Source organism: Periplaneta americana, chromosome 4 (assembly GCF_040183065.1).
Source record: "Periplaneta americana isolate PAMFEO1 chromosome 4, P.americana_PAMFEO1_priV1, whole genome shotgun sequence".
NCBI classification, from domain to species: Eukaryota; Metazoa; Arthropoda; class Insecta; order Blattodea; family Blattidae; genus Periplaneta; species Periplaneta americana.
This window is the reverse complement of record NC_091120.1, coordinates 55387465-55404825: the sequence shown is the minus strand read 5'-3', so window position 1 is coordinate 55404825 and position 17361 is coordinate 55387465. Positions and strand designations below refer to the sequence as shown.

At 35.3% G+C, this 17361-nt stretch overlaps 1 protein-coding gene across 1 annotated transcript in view; it reads left to right on the top strand.

Moving 5' to 3' along the window:
* Window positions 1-17361, top strand: part of LOC138697816 (ankyrin repeat and SAM domain-containing protein 1A) — a 598611-nt gene that overhangs the window by 509441 nt on the left and 71809 nt on the right. The window contains exon 11 of the mRNA XM_069823347.1: window positions 6227-6613. Coding sequence (XP_069679448.1) covers window positions 6227-6613 — 387 coding nt within the window. The remainder of the gene's footprint in view (window positions 1-6226; window positions 6614-17361) is intronic.

Here is a 17361-nt window from a genome sequence, read left to right as displayed (position 1 = left end):
AACTTGTTAACTTTTTCATGTTCTCTCTCTTTTATTTTATTGCTGAAATTCATGTTTACAATATCAAACTCTTTCAACTAGGTACATTTATTAATAAATAATATATTTTTTTATTTTGTGTTAGAAAAAAATACTGTTATTTGACCATTTTTAAATTAAGTTGTAATTTATCAGACAATCTATCAAAGGTAGGGAAGTGATATTGCATCATATTGCAGATATGACATGCATAAATACAAAAAAAAAAAAATAATTCATCACAGAATGTTCGATAGTTTTTCAGTTATGTGGGAAACGCTTCATCACCGCACAGTGAACTGAATTAAAAAAAAAAGTAAAGTAAAGGACAGTTTTTTTTACACATACTAATTTTCATTATTGTACAAGATACAGTAATGGAGGAAAAAAATGTTGAATATTTCCAAAATTTTACCGCTGTAAGCTGTATCTAACCCCTTAAGAGCAACAAAGTATCTGTTTGCTTTTGAGATGCGATGAAAAATTTCGATTCCTATTAAATTTTTATCTGTAATTTTATGTCCCAGGTATTGAAATTTGTCGACTTTCTAAAATTCTCGATTACCTGTATTATAGTGTGTATAGTGGGGAAAGTAATGTCATCGTTGTTTTTACCGATGTTAATGATACCACTTCTGCATATATTCCATAATTTTTAATCTGATGTTCATTTTCAACATAAATTTGCGCCCTACATATCACTCTTGGCCAAAGAAATGGAAAGAAGAATTACGGTTGAGCTGTACTTGTTACTCCAGGACTGGCAAACAACGCTGGAAAAATGTAGCAAAAAAATAAAAATTTTAAAGGATGCAAGAATGAGTGTGAATAACAGAGCAGCAATAGCAGCAACTTGCCCTGTTGTTGCGTGGAACCTGGCAGCAGCGGCCACTGTGTACATTTTTGTGTTACTCTTCCATTGCAGACACAAGTAGACAATTGCAATTACTAATGGAAACATGGTGCCTGCCCGTGTTTACCCTCGGCCCTGCGAGTTTCTGTAAATTAAATGTTACTCCATCCCGCCCACTCTCCGTCCAACTCCCAGAGCATTGTGGAGCTTTGTTTTATTTCATAGTGTGTATATGTGACGTCACACCATTTTCATTTCATACTACTCGTTGTAATGTATCTGGAGACCGTGATTATGTTGTTCGATATTCCCCTGTGATAAGGATTTTCCTCTATCGTGTATTAAATTAAATTTCAGCAAATCGAATACTAAATCAAATTTTCTGACTTAAACTAGGCACAAGACTACATTATTAGTAGTCTATATACAGTCACGAAGCTCAATACGTAGTAAATATGCATCCATAGATAGTTGCTAACCACTAGGATCGCTAATATCGCCTCATTACAGACAATGCGAAATAGTTCCGGCACAGTCTATTGTTCCTAGCACCCTCACAACTCAAGCTTCGTGAATGTACTTTTTTTCATTTTATTGGGTTATTTTACGACGTTATATCAACATCTCAGGTTATTTAGTGTCTGAATGAAATGAACGTGAAATGAGTCCAGGGTCCAGCACCGAAAGTTACCCAGCATTTGCTCGTATTGGGTTGAGGGAAAACCCCGGAAAAAACCTCAACCAGATAACTTGCCCTGACCAGGATTCGAACCCGGACCACCTGGTTTCGCGGCCAGACGTGCTGACCACTACTCCACAAATGTGGACTCGTGAATGTAAATACTAGACTGTGTTATTACAATGAAAATATAAATACTACTGATTACAGAAAAAATGTAGATTCTTCGGAAATAAGATATGCCAAGATTAAACACAGCAGAGACTATTTTCCAACTGGGTACACATTTTTAGGTCACAAGAGAATGACGAAATGCTATAGTAACAAGGCATTTTGAAGACTGAAAAAAGATATAGGCCTAGTGAATTATTTTAGAAGGTTTTGGTATTTTTTCTGTTGCTAGTGAATTGCATTATGAAATTTTGGACGTTATATCAACTTTAGTCGTAGGTGGAAAAGTGAGACGTAGGCCTACCTAGCATTTTACTCATTACTAGAGCCGGGATGTTTGGCAAAAAGCCTTTTTTACTGGGTGAAAGTAGATATATTTGCGTAGATATAAATGTGATTTCGAGTAAATCAAAGTGATAGGGCCAATTTTTGTTTTTCCTATTTAAGGTGTTTCTTACAAATAAATGTATTTTTATTGTCATTTTAAAGCTATATTTCTTGTTTATTTGCAATTTTCTAATTAATTGTAATGTAATTTGTATGAAATTTATATATTTTAAACAGTGACTGACTTTACTAACAATAGTAAATAAATGTAATTTATTTCGGTGCTAAATCTGCTAATAATCGTGCTTTAATACTATTGGTGTGATATGAATAATGATCGACAATCCACAGTTACAAATATAATATTGTCATATCTTCACGATACCAACAATCAGATTTATAATTTTAAACATTAAGCTCGTTCTCATAGAAGTTGTCACGTAGCATTTCCAATTGTTTGCTTTATTTTTTCAAATCTTACTGTTACAATTTTGTGCTACATGTGTTTGTTATTGTAAGAGAAAGAAATTTGAGTGAGGAACAGTCAGTTATTGTCGTGTGACAGAAGGTAGCTAGAATGCTAAATTCAGTAAGCCATTGAAAAGTAAACTTCATGTTTGCGTTAGTGAATTTGGTGCATGTGTTTTCAACCGATGAAACAGTTTTGTTATGTAAGGTTTGGGAAAAGACAGTTAATCACAAAAAAAAAAGTATTTTATAAGTCAACATGTGTCACCTAGAAGTAAATATGTGAGTTATATTGATATAATTATATCCATATGGTCGAAAACGCACGGACTTAATTTAAATGCAAGTAAATCGCAGGCAATCTTAATAGAACATCAAAGATCGAAGTGTGACAAACAAAATTTGCCACCGATAATTGTAAATAATACTACTATTCCATACAGTACGACTGTGAAGAACCTTGGTATTTATATGGATTGTCACCTGGAATGGAATGAACAAGTGAATCACACTTCCAAAAAAATATTTTCCACTATTCACTCATTAAAGCGACTGAAGAACTTTCTTCCTGATAAATTAAAATTAATCCTTGTACAAACACTCGTGATGCCACACTTTGACTACTACGATATTATATTAAGTAACCTAAATGCAAATTTGAGCAACAGGCTACAACGTGTGCATAATGCGTGCGTCCGTTATATTTGTAATATTCGTAAGTATGATCATGTTTCCCCGTCTTTCCGAACTCTGTCTTGGCTAAGGCTAAGCGATCGACGAGCCCTGCATTCTCTTGTTCTCTTATTTCAAATTCTGCGCACCGCTACCCCAATATATTTGGTTCTCGTTTTCAAAATTTATCCGCATATCATCAGCTAAGTACAAGATCTCATTATAACAATTTACTCATTATACCCTACCACAAGACATCTTTATATTCTTCATCCTATACAGTTTCAGTTGCTAGAAATTGGAACTCGCTTCCGAGTGATATAAGGGGTTGTTGGACAATAGCTTCATTTAGGTCAAAATTACATAAATTCTTACTTAACATATGAATTGCTGATTAATATTTGTTACTTATAATGAAACTAACATCTGTTCATTCTTATTATTATTATTATCTTTAATTTCTCTAAATAGATTTACAAAACCTCTAATGGCAATTACATTAATATTCTCATTATAGAAATAGAAATATATATATTCTCCCTGTAACATAGTCCTAGTAAGCTTATATTAAATTAATTTTCATCATTTTACTAGCTATCTCAAATATTAAATTAATTATAATTCATTGAATTAAATTAGCTCATAAATTAAGTTACTACTTTACCTTATAGATTTATCTAAATTTAAATAAATGTGTAGTGAAGATTATTGCTGGAGAACCTTTTAAGTGTAGTGAAAATATTTGTAATTTAAATTTATGTATTGTATTGATTAAGGCTGGTTGAGTGGAAGAGAAGGCCTTATGGCCTTAACTCTGCCAGCGAAAATAAAACATTATTATTATTATTATTATTATTATTATTATTATTATTATTATTTAAATTTATTGTTAAAATACATTGTGCGTTTTAAAAATATATAATGCCTTTTTCGAAGATTATTGTGCCTGTTTTTTTACGTTTTTGTTGCCTTTTTTGCCTGCCTATTTTAACTGCTATAAATGCCCAAACATCCGGGCTCTACTCATTACAGATGTTACTATTGTCAGTCAGGTGGATTTATTTTTCATGTGAGGTACATTAACGGATTACCCCTACTTGAATATTAAATTCTTCTATCAACTATCGTTCTTAAGGACGGATATAAAAAAGCGAACAATCATCATGCCGCTAACAATGGAATTTGAAAGCGAGTATAATCTGAACCATAGCCAACTAGATGACTTTGACTGTATAGTACCCGCAGTATATAGGAATTTTTACTTCGTTATTTAACGACACTGTATCAATTACTCGATTATTTAGCGTCGATGGAATTAGTGATAGCGAGATAGTATTTTGATAGATGAGGCCAAGAATTCGCCATAGATTAACTGAAAGTCGCCTTACAGTTGGGAAAACCTTGGAAAAAACCCAACCAGGTAATCATCCCAAACGGGTATCGAACCCATGCCCGAGCGCAACTCCGGATCGGCAGAGAAGCGCCTCAGCCGTCTGAGATACGCCGCGCCGATGGCTCCTATACAGGTTATTTCAAAAGTGATGATAAAAAATGTAGGGATGAGAAGTAAAAACGAAAAGAAGCAAAAAAGTTCAAGTAAACATAAATCCGCAAATTAACCGTTTACGAGATGATGGCATTTTTTTTTTTGCTGGTTGGGGCCGCCAGTGAACCGAGCGCCTACATATGCCATGTTGTATTCATGCTTCATATGTATGCCGCACTATCCCCATCCCATTTTCTTCTAAGTGTGATGCGATATTTTCTGAACAGACGATATGATGAACGGTGAATAGGTAAAGGAGGAACTGTACCTAGAACATCGGATTTAAATCCTTTGGATTTTTGTGTATAGGGTTATGCAAAAAGCCTACTTTACACAACAGACATCACCACATCAGAAGAACTGCAGCATCGGTTTGTAGATGCCTTCCAGAAAATGAAGAATTACTCAGGTTTGCTCGAGTGCATTCTTGGGTCTTTGCGGAGAAGACTAGACAGACACATTAAAGTGCATGGTCAGCATTTTGTAAAATTCTTCAGTTAACATGTTCATACTGTACTGTATCTTGTTTATCCACAAACATTACTGTTGTTCAAAGAAAAAAAAAGTTTATTTTATGTAGATATGTTTAATCACATTTTTGTGGTGTTAAAGCCAAAATTATGAATTTTACTGACCTGTGATTGATATATTAAGTAAAACTGTCACTGTTTTATAGAATTAGTACTTAGTATTCAGCGGATTCCAGCCAGCACAAAATGGCATTATCTCGTAAACGATTCATTTGCGGACTCATGTTTACTGGAACCTTTTGCTTCTCTTCGTTTTTACTTTTCATCCCTAAATGTTTTACCATCATTTCTGAAACACTCTGTATAGATCTTGTGCCGTAAGACCACATCTGTTTTCAAATGTCTCAGAAGAAAACTAATATTGTTGTCTACAATAACAAAAGAGATTTTGATCAAACCATGTACTTTTCCCCCTAATTAAGGATGAATAAACCTATTTAAAGAATAAAAATATACTCCCTCTGTTCTGAAATATGGTATAGAAAGATGTAAATAATTCTGTTCCAAAATATGGTACACATTTGTTAAAGTTCTCAGTAATATAATGTAACTTTAATACAACTTCTAGATACTTTTTGTTTGATAAATTAGCATACGAAAAACATAAAAATTAGGTACATTTCATTCTCTGTGATATAGCAAGTGCCCATTTGATTTCTGTTCATAATAAGCTATTTAAATATTATAGTTTTATCCACTACAGAAGATTAGAAACATTCACAACTGCACTGTCTGATAGTCCCTTCTCTACTGAACAGAATACCACACCGCAAAACATTTCGTGCTCGCATGCGCAATAATCAAACTTGTTCTGTTCGTTACTATACCATATTTTGGAACGGAGGGAGTGTTCATAATCCCTGTTCTGAATAAGACATTTTTCCACTACACACTCCTTTCTAGTTGCCTGAATGGATGTTTTCGATCTGTAGTACTAACCGAACGCATTTATTCTCCTGCAGGACTATTCAAAGGGTCCACAACTCCGGGTCCGGAGGGAGGATCTCGATCATCTCCCGCTGAACGACCAAAAACGTTGCGGCGGTTGAAAAATGTTTACGACAACACATCCGGAGCTAACGGCACCGCTGGAAAATTGGAGGACGGCGAAGAGATCATCACTAAGAGGTCAACCTCCTCCTCTTCGCGGAGCGGAGGCGGCACGGTGTCTACCGGCTCTGGTTCGGGACCCGGCGGTGACAAAGGCCAGTCGCTCTCCATTCTCAGCCCTTTCGATGAACAAGAAGAGTGGGCAAAAATTTCTGAGATAATGGCTTCCTTCGGCACTGGATTAGTGAGGGAGTCCGTATTCGTCAGCGAACTCGAGAAGGAGTTTCAGTCCCGTCTAGGTGAGTATCTGAAATGCAGTGTAGTTTTGCATGTTATATTAAACATAGGTCTGTTCGTAATAATTTCGCCTACTTCTGTTGAAACATGTAAGATGATCCATAAAGTATGTGCTTGACATACTACGTCTTTTTCGTCATTAGGTAGGCCTATAGTGGATAACTGAGGAATTTACTATTACTTAAAAATGTAACCTCTCTTGTTTTTTATATTCCCCTTCTTCTCCTTGTTTTCCCCTCGTTCTCGTCTTTCTCTTGTTCTCCTTGTCTTCCCTTGTTCTCCTTGTCCTCCTTACATTCTTATTCATCTTATACTCCCCTTCTTTTCCTAGTATTCCCCTTGTTTTCCTTGTATTTCCATTCTCTTTTCTCCCTTCTTGTATTCACCTTCTTTTACCCTTCTTGTCCTTGTATTTTCCTTGTTCTCGTTGTTTCACTCTTATTCTCCTTGTATTCTCTTTGTTCTACTTGTCTTCACATTTTTCTCCTTGTATTCCTCTTGTTATCCTTGTGCCCCATTCTTTATCTCGCGTTGTCATTGTTCTTCTTGTATTCCTCTTGTTATCCTTGTATTTCCGTAGTTATCCTTGTATTCCCCTTGTTATCTTCTACCTCATCGCCTTGTATTCCTCTTGTTAATCTTATTGTTTTTTGTTTCCTTATTTACCCGTGTTCTCCTTGTCTTCCTATTGTTATCTTGTATTCCCCTTGTTATCCTTGTATTTCCCTTTTGTGATCGCACTAACACGTAGTACTACATAAAGATATGCAGCATAGTAAAGTTGTGTACCTGTCGCTTATATCTTTATTTCTGCCTCTGTACATTTCTTTCTGTCTCACTTTTTCTCTATCGCTCTTTCTTACTATATCTTTCTTTTTCTTTCTTTCTTTCTTTCTTTCTTTTTTTCTGTTCGGACTCATTTCGCTGGTATTATCACCTTCATTTCACTCAGACTTGAGATAATCATCACACTTGATAAAGCGTCGTCAAATAAAAAACTACCACATTCTCCTATAGTATGGGAGCTATTCATATAGGGGAGAGTCGGGTAGTATAGGAAATCGGGTAATATAGGACAGTGAGTTTCTTTCATCTACCACACGATGATAGTACCTGATTGACATGGTTACGTTTCTGTGATGTCGCATATAGAGAAACGTAACCATGTCATTCAGGTACTACCATATGGTGGTAAATGAAAGAAACGCACTGTCCAATATTACCCGATGTCCGATACTACCCAACTCTCCCCTATACATTATTTTTTAGGGTACAAGTGTGTGAATAACAATTTCATTAGAAAAAGTTGGGAGTATTTTAATGCAGATGAACACCACTTTTAACAATTCCTGAAACACAGATTAATACTCATTATGAAATAAAAGTTTAATTGCGTGCATGCTTTTATTGATCAAACGAAGTTATATGACTAAAATACGCAGGAGGATACGGATCGATAACACAACCTATGCCGGCCATGTAACATGTCTGATGTGCGTGTTTCCGGCCTTGTAGTTTAGGAAAAATGGCAGTAGACGAATGGACGAACGGATAAATAGATATTGTAGGACCATTTTTCTTCATATTTTTATAATAGACCCTAATAATAATAATAATAATAATAATAATAATAATAATAATAATAATAATAATAAACATAATTATCATACGTTGTAATATACGTATTTCCTTAGATTTAATTTTTCTTTGTGGCTAATAATTTTTGTCTGTTTGGGGAGTTCATTTTGCTCATTCATTTAGATAATAGCGGTATTCAGGCTATCTTACTAGATAATAATAATAATAATAATAATAATAATAATAATATTAATAATAATTTAATAATAATTTATTTATTTAATCTGGCAGAGCTAAGGCCAGTAGGCCTTCCCTTCCGCCCAGCCAGACTTTAATTCTAATTAAATACATTTGCTTACATAGTTATTACATTAATATCTAGATCATAAAACAACATCAAAGTAAATAATGAAAACTGGATAACTAATGTTAGTGTGACAATAATAAACACTGGTAAGAAATAGTTATAATAATAAGAAAGCGTCGACAATAAGGATCTTAAGTTTCTCATTGACTTCAAACTTTATAGAAGAAAATAACATAACAATGAATGTCTCATTCATAGCAATAATGAAAGAACACCTTGAAAATTTGCTTCAAAATATCAGTTCATTATTTCCAAGGGACACTCGGGAATCGATTGTAAAGAAATATGAGTGGATTGTAGATCCATTTCCAGTGATGTCAAAACCAGCAGCCCTCACTGCTTCAGATATGAGGTCCTTACAGACATGGTTTCGAACAGCCACTGTCAGGCATAATAAAAGCAAACCATTTCCCAAATTTTGGGCTGTTAGGGGAGGATCTTTTGATATTAAGTTCAAAAGCTAAATTTCTCTCACTGCCTTTTGATACTGTGTACCTCATTGTAACGACCTTTTATAGAGGTACACGGCTACAAAAACAAAATATCGAACTTGTTGGACACAGAAGACGATATACGTCTTCAACTGACTTCTATGACACCGGACATTGACAAACTCTGTCGCAAGAAATAGGCACATTCTTCACATTAACTTCGGCTGTACATGTAACATTGTAACATTTTTTAAATATCTTAACAACTTGTTAAAATCATTTTGTAGATTTAAATAAATTATATCCAGTACTTTTTTACTATTGTTTCCTTTATTTATTTATATATATATATATATATATATATATATTCATACTTCCGTTTATGTATCGTGTGAAATATGCTTCATAGAACGTAGACAGATAAAACTAAAAAGTAAACATTTCTTGGGGCTCCACGAGAAACTTTTGCTTCAAAAAGGGCTCCGTGGCTAAAAAAGTTTGGGAACCGCTGTTCTAGACTGAGCCAGGACAACATTTCGAGGGATGGTGTTACGTGATCAGCCCGGTGAATATTGCAGACGAAACGGACGCACATATTATGAACACGTTGTAGTCTCTGCGCCGAAGTAACGGTTAGGTCAGTAAGCAGAATATCACAGTAATCGAAGTGGGGCATCACGAGTGTTTGCACTAATATTTTTTTCATGGAAAAGGGTAGAAAATTCTTCAATCGTCTAAACGAGTGGATTAATGAAAATACCTTTTTGCAGGTTTCTGCAACTTGAATGTTCCAATTTAAACTTTTATCCATATAAATACCTAGATTCTTTACTGATTCACTGAACGGAATTTCGGTGCCGTGTATTTTAATCGGGGACAAATTTGGTATGGTAATAGTGCTTAACAAACGTGAATGGCCCACAATGATTGACTGTGATTTTTCTGGATTTAGTTTAAGTCTAGTGAATGAAATGTTTTACCGTTGATGAAATCACAGCAGATAACATACCTGTACTTCGTGCCGCTGTCAGGTAGGCTATGATTTCCTTTTAGGGGTACAATTCATTTGCTTAGCTCTGTTCAAATATGAGGCAAGGGATTGGGTTGAGGGGGGAGTTTGCTACGCTTTTATATGATGCCTCTTGCCAGGAAATGAAGGCAAGGAGTAAAGTTAAGATCCCTTGAACTAAAATCCGCCCTCCTCCAACTCCCTACAGCCACCCACCACCTATCTTTTCCTGTAGATTTTTCTACAAGCTCTTTTAATTAAAATGTTCGAGTTCCCGTATTACTTGGTGATCCTTGACCTGAAATCCTGTGTTCTAAAAACCTCTCATTAAGACGGTATAGAACGCCCCATACTAATGAGGGGTTGGAGGGTGTAGCAGGTAGAATTGCTTTCCAGGTCTTGAAGGTAGTTTCGTGTGCCAGAAGAAATCTCATATGAAAATGGATATGGGTTAATGAAAATTACCTTTATTCTCTAGACAAAGATAACGTTTCTGGCATTCTGTTTCGCTATAAAATGTATTTTTTTTTAACCACATACTAACAATTACAAGAAATCCAGGTCTGGACTTAACTATGATGAGTTGAAGTAATAACTGAAGTTTCTTGTTACGAAGTATATAGTTTTTATCTGAATTTGATAATTTCTGCTGGTCTCAATTTTCAGATATAATGATTTTTTTATTTTTAGTTGGTTAATTAACGACGCTAGGCCTATATTATTAACTCCTGGGTGAATTAGCTTCGATGGAATTGTTGATAACGAGATGATATTTGACGAGATAAGCCCGATAATGTATTCCCCATGGACTATCTGACATTCGCCTTGTAGTTGAGAAAACCACGGAAAATGTCCAACCAGATTATCAGACCGAGCGCAAATCTTGATCAACAGGCAAGCAGGACTGTTTCTTGAACTATACCCCTATGGGTCTCTAAGGAACCAAACTTATAATTTTGATATGCTTGTCAACTTTGGTTTCCGAACACTTGCTATTCGAGAATTCGAGATGCGTGCATTCAAACTCTATCAGTTACATAGCTGTATTTAACATTTTTTTCCTCCCGGTGTCATTAATGAAACGCTGCCCCCTCAACGTCGGGTTGAGGACAACTCGTCACAAAAAACTGGTCACAGAGACAATTTGTCATATAATTAAAATTCGTAACAGTGTACAACTAGCCACATGTTAATATTGGTCATAGGGACAATTCGGTAATATAGGCCTCAAGAAAATACACATAAATTTCTATAATATGTTGTATTGAAATTAGAGATGAACAAAACTAACTGCCGCTCTCGCTCGCTGTGTTCGTTGCATTTGTTTTTCGAGTCTCGACTCGTCATTCTAGAAATAGCATTTGGTCGGCGTGGAAAGAATTCGTAACTTTGAATAACATACATCATTGAAATAAATAACATTATAAATGTTTAAATGAGACAAAAAGACAAAACAGAACAGTATCTTAGTTATCAAAATGTTCTGGTTCTATTATATGATATTACCTATGGTTATATAAATAAAAAAAAAACAATTCTCAAATAAATTTGCATTTCTAAGAAACATAAAACATAACATTAATATCTTTTTACTTGAGATTGCACAGTTGATCTTAAACATATGAAAAGAAAATTCCTGGCCTTTTAATAAGGGCCTAGTAATTAAATAAAAACTGGGGAACGGATTATTATACACTGAAAGGTAGAGATGATGTTTCAAATAGGCTACTTGATTGTTTATACATATATAACAGTTGCCAAAGTAGATAAAAGTTCAGTCAAGTATAAACAACTGTGGCGATTCAAGGCTGCTTGACTTCGGGACTTCGGGAGTGATCAATATCGAGTCTCGGAACACTCACAATCAGTCTTTACGTCAAGGGTGCGACGTAATACAACATTGTCGTGCGGGTTTTCGACTTTGCGGGCGCTGTTAGTCTCGCTTTCTCGATCGTTGTTTATCTCTAAGGTCCCTGAGCCAAATAACGCCATGTATACCTTTAACGCCACCCTATTAAAATTTGTTAATGACACAAGTTTTCGGTAGTGCACCACTATAGCAATCGCTTGCAATCTATTGATGAAATGAGTTACTAGCTGTCCGCTGACATTTACGAGTGACATTATATTCCATCATTTTCCTGTTGTGTGTTGATAGTGAATCGCTGTTCTTATATCAAGGTAAGAGACAATATTTTATTTTGCGTGTTGAGCAAATAATAACTATATTAAACTATATATTTTCGTGATTCTTAAACATTCTTCTATGTATAGAAAGTATTTGCTATCTATAAAATTTGAAAATGTTTGAGAAACAGGCATGCCATGTTATCAAGTACTCAGTAGCGCTTTAACGCCATGTGGCGTTAAAAGTCTACAGACAACATTTTAGGTTATGTTAGTACTAAGGCTGACAGTACAGCATCAGTGTGAAAACATCAGGAAAATCACTAAGCTTTCAACTTACAAATGTTCTGAATGTGCAGTGATGATATTGGTTCAATTGCTTATCGAACTCTTAATTTTTTTTTATTTTACATAACTTAATTTTTTTGTTTTACTTATTGGAAAACATTCATATTAAACTAAGGTAAATGCTTTTGTGTTTTAATAACTTCCTACTGTGTCACATTGTCTCTTTTTTTTTTAAGTAAGGAGTCACTGGAAAACACATTTTCCTAATCCATCTGGTGTTTCAGTTTCAGATCAAGAATCTTTCATTAGTATTGAGTGAGTTTGTATCTTTTATTAACAGAAACTCGAATTTAGTCGCTTAGTTCAATTTGTGTTGTTTAGGAAAAATAATTCATTAACAATTATAAGTGTATAGGTTACTAGAAAATAGGTGGCGTTAATCGGACAACCTGTTCCTAATAACGTCAGTTTACAAAGTTTTCCTTTTTGACTTCTAATTCTTGTTCGGTATATAATATATCCATTTTCATTGTGCTATTTTGTAAAGATAAGATTACAGTTTCTATTTCATAATTTTCGTGTTTGTACATAACTTATTTCCAGAGCAAAAGTGACTGAAGTGTTAAGATGGCGTTATTTGGTACATGTACCTTAATTGAAATGTTACAGTCACTGTGTACAGACTAATTTAGAACTACGGCAATTGAAATCCGTTTTACAAAATCTGAAAGAGGCCATGACAAACTAATACTGTATATCAAGGATATAATGTTCACGAGACACAGAAGAAATCGGCAAGGTGTTGTGCGGGCTGCGACTTGCGTGGCGAATGTACTGCAACAGTCAATATATCGTAGGATGGGCGCACTGTTGTCAGAGACCCGTTTGCACATACAAATCATACTGCAGACTGAGGAAGTGTGAGGTATCCAGAACAAGGAGCTGGAAGTATAAACTCGTTAACCGAGCGAGTGGCTCATGCGTTCCTCATGGGACTCGCATTCTGGTGGTCCGTGGTTCGAGTCGCGGACCGACCAACCTGACTGGTTTTTCCGTGGTTTTCCTCAGTTACTTAGACAAATGCTGGGTTGGTTGGGTGAGCGAGTGAGGGGTCACATGCGGCCGGTGAGCTGGTATACCTCATCCTCATCCATAATTCGGGTTTGCAGAATAGGCCTCAGTAAGGCCGACGTGCAAAGGGTCGTCCCTAACCCGCCCCTAGTCACCGTTACCTAACCTAACCTAAATAAGCTCGTTGATCCAGAACATGAAGGTAAGGGCGGGGAATTCCCGAGAACCAATGTCTGCCATTGTCCAAAATTAGTTGGAGCGAATTAAAAGTGAAGCCAATATGAAACTACCAAATAAAACATCTGTTAAAAGTACTCTACAGGAGTAGAGGCAGGAGCACATATCTTCTGAACCAAGAACCATTGACGAGCTGAACTTTATAGCAGAAGTTGAAGAAGTGGACAGGAACATAGAGATATTGGGAGGAGGTCGCTCTCCTTTCAAAAACAAGCGGAAGTACGTTGACACAGACAGACAAATATTACGTACAGTATAGTTGAAAAATACTCGCAGAACAAGGTAGAAGGCACCATAGTCCGGTACCTAAGAACTATAGGTCACAACCTGGCAGGACATTTTTGAAACCAATTGCAATTTACAGATTTTGAAACCAATAATTAAAATTCACATAATAAAGAGTTGTTCTGGCAGTCATAATTTAAATTTTGTACCTGTGTCGAATTATGACGAATTGTCTATCTATGAAGAATTGTACTTACGACGAAATGGTCTACACTTGTGGAGTAACGGTTAGCGTGTCTAGCCGCGAAACCAGGTGGCCCGGGTTCGATTCCCGGTCGGGGCAAGTTACCTGGTTGAGGTTTTTTCCGGGATTTTCCCTCAACCCAATGTGAGCAAGTGCTGGGTAACTTTCGGTACTGGACCCCGGACTCATTTCACCGGCATTATCGCCTTCATCTCATTCAGGCGCTAAATAACCTAAGCTGTTGATAAAGCGTCGTAAAATAACCTACTAAAATAAAAAAAATAAATAAATAAAACGACGAAATGAGTGACAAGAAGTTGCAACAGTGAAGGATGAGAAATACAGAGATGATGTGAGGAGTGGAATTTCTAGCGTGTTATCGCCTTGTGTTCCAGTATTAATATTATGATAGCGAGAGAGAGTATGGAAACGGGCGAATAAATAAGAGGGGGATGAAGTGTGCATAATTCGATATAAGAGAGAAAGCGAGTGCAGATTTCTCCTCTCATGTAACCTAACCCATGATAACTTCTCTTAACAGGGACTCAGTTTACCGCATTTTTCACTGTAGGGACTGACTTTACCAGCCCCGAAACGATCATCCAACCAGAATGGAGGTGTCGTGTGGTTATCACCATGCTCTTCCAGCACTACTACTACTACTGCTATTACTACTACTAATACGAAATAGTGTACATTCATTAAACTCCATTTAGAAATGACCTAATGAAATGAATTTACTTCGTGCAAGTATAGAGCTGAAGCTGGTTAATAGTATTTGTGGAATGTTAATATCTGCGACAGATAGATACAGACGCAAGGTCACAAGTGCTGCCCACTGCATATATTTATAAGTGGTGACGTATTAGCAAGGATATGTGAAGTGTGCTAACAAGAACAGTGTGTGTGCACCTGCAGGATAGAGCTCTGCAATTATTACACCTCTTCTTATGTGTCGCAAACGAAGAGTTAATTAACGAACAAGTGTAAGTGAAAAGTGCCTTCAAAATCAGTCTTGTTACAGACGCTCTTAGTGGGTGTTGAGAATTTGCGAGGAATTCAATCCCTGTTCACAGTCAGTGAGATGATGAAATGTAAATCAGCATCCACAGTGGAAACTTACTGCCAAGTATAATAGTCTGACATAAACAGTAATAAAAGGAAGTAATAATAATAATAATAATAATAATAATAATAATAATAATAATTTATTTAAACGATCGTAATAATGGTACACTTTTGGTTGGCACTCCCGATGAAGCAAAAGCTTGTGGCCGGGAGTAGAGTTTACATCGAATAATGAAAAAGTAATATTACAAGTTTAAGCCTACACTAAAATAATTATTTGATTGTTCAATTTAAATAATTAAATATATGTAAGCAAATGTAAAGTGATGAATATCAAAATAATAATACAAGAAAGAATAATATAAGAAATACAATGAAATTATATCAAATACATGTAAGTAAAAGAATGTGATGAATATCACAATAATAATACAAGAAATACAATGAAATTATATCAGGTAAAACATAGAAGATTCGGTTAACTATAAAGTACAAGAGCCGATGGCACCTTTAAAAAAATAATAACATGACATGAAAAAGTATTAAATAGTACAATTGTAAAATAAATACAAAATATTGTCCTATAATATAATGAAGTAATATATTATATACATAAATGATATTTTAGTTCTAATTGATTTATTGAATTTTGAAAGATTGAAAGATTCCTACCGGTATTTTTTTTTTCAAAAATTTCATGTAAAAAATGAAAAATATCAAAATCGAAAGTGAATATACACTGAAACACTGAAACGTTCACAGTGAGGGCCATTTACGTAAGAAATAATCGATATTATTCTCTAGTGGAATTGTGGGTAAATGAAATCGATTGTGGGAAGGAATCAATCCTGTTATGTTGCCGTTTTGTTTTCGTTTCGTTTTCTCTCATGAAGTATGGATTTTCTCTTATTACAAGCTGACTTTAGGCCGCTGTTCTGTTCCGTGTACTTTGAGTGACGAAAAACACGTTTTAAAATACAATGATAGTTCATTCTGCATTTGTATTTGATTCTTATTTTGTCTTCTTCTCATTCTTGTTCTTCCTCCTCTTCTTCTTCTTCTTCTTCTTCTTCTTTTTCTTCAAGCTTTAAACTTTTTAAGACTCGTTGCGAGCTCTAGATAATTAATTTATTTAGCCATTTTTTGGTTTGTTAATGCTTTGTATCGCTTCGGTAGATATAATGTTAATGTTATGTTTTATTTAACGACGTTCGCAACTGCCGAGATTATAGCGTCGCCGGTGTGCCGGAATTTTGTCTCGCAGGAGTTCTTTCACATGCCAGTAAATCTACTGACATGAGCCTGTCGCATTATTGTTTGTTTTTATCACTTTCCTAGCATTTGTTTCTTTGTTTGCCAACATTGTAACTTTAAAAATAATTCATGTTTATTTCATTTGACTACGTATATCTGAGTAGGCCTATGACCAGGTATAATTTAATCATCATAATCCTGTCATAAAAAAATAAATATTTCGTGCAATACAAAATTAATAAAATAATATCCCAAAAAAGTAAAAACGTGGTCACACAATCTGTGGAATTTAAAATTCCCGTCTCCCTTTCTTCTGACTATTATTATTAATTGATTACCATACGTTTATATCCAGGAGAACATGCCCTCAAGAAAATTTGATGTGATTCTGAAATATAATAGTTTTCCTGCTGCCTGGGATCGAGACGAAGCCATATTAAATTCACTCCCGAGTTTTGCTTCACAAGTAACTCTGTTTCATTAATACGTCTCTCTTTTTTTATATTTCCGGACGAAGTTATTGTAGATGTAGACGTTAGGATATTCACGTGGGGTGTATTCTTTCCGCTGGATACATCCGTAATTGGCTACAATTGCTATCATTTCACATCCGTTTAGTCAAAGAAAACGCCAGTTCAAACACATCGTTGAAGTATCCCCTTACGTACGGTGCCTGTATGCGATATTCCTTTATATAACATAACGAGCAATGCTTCTCTGGCCAGAGCCCTCCTCATTAGTAACATACGAGTATCTGCTGAAATATACACGTGTGGTCATCGTAAGTCGCGAGGAACAGTACGGCATCAATTTAAAAGGTCGAGTACCTCATATATGTATAGGCCTATATT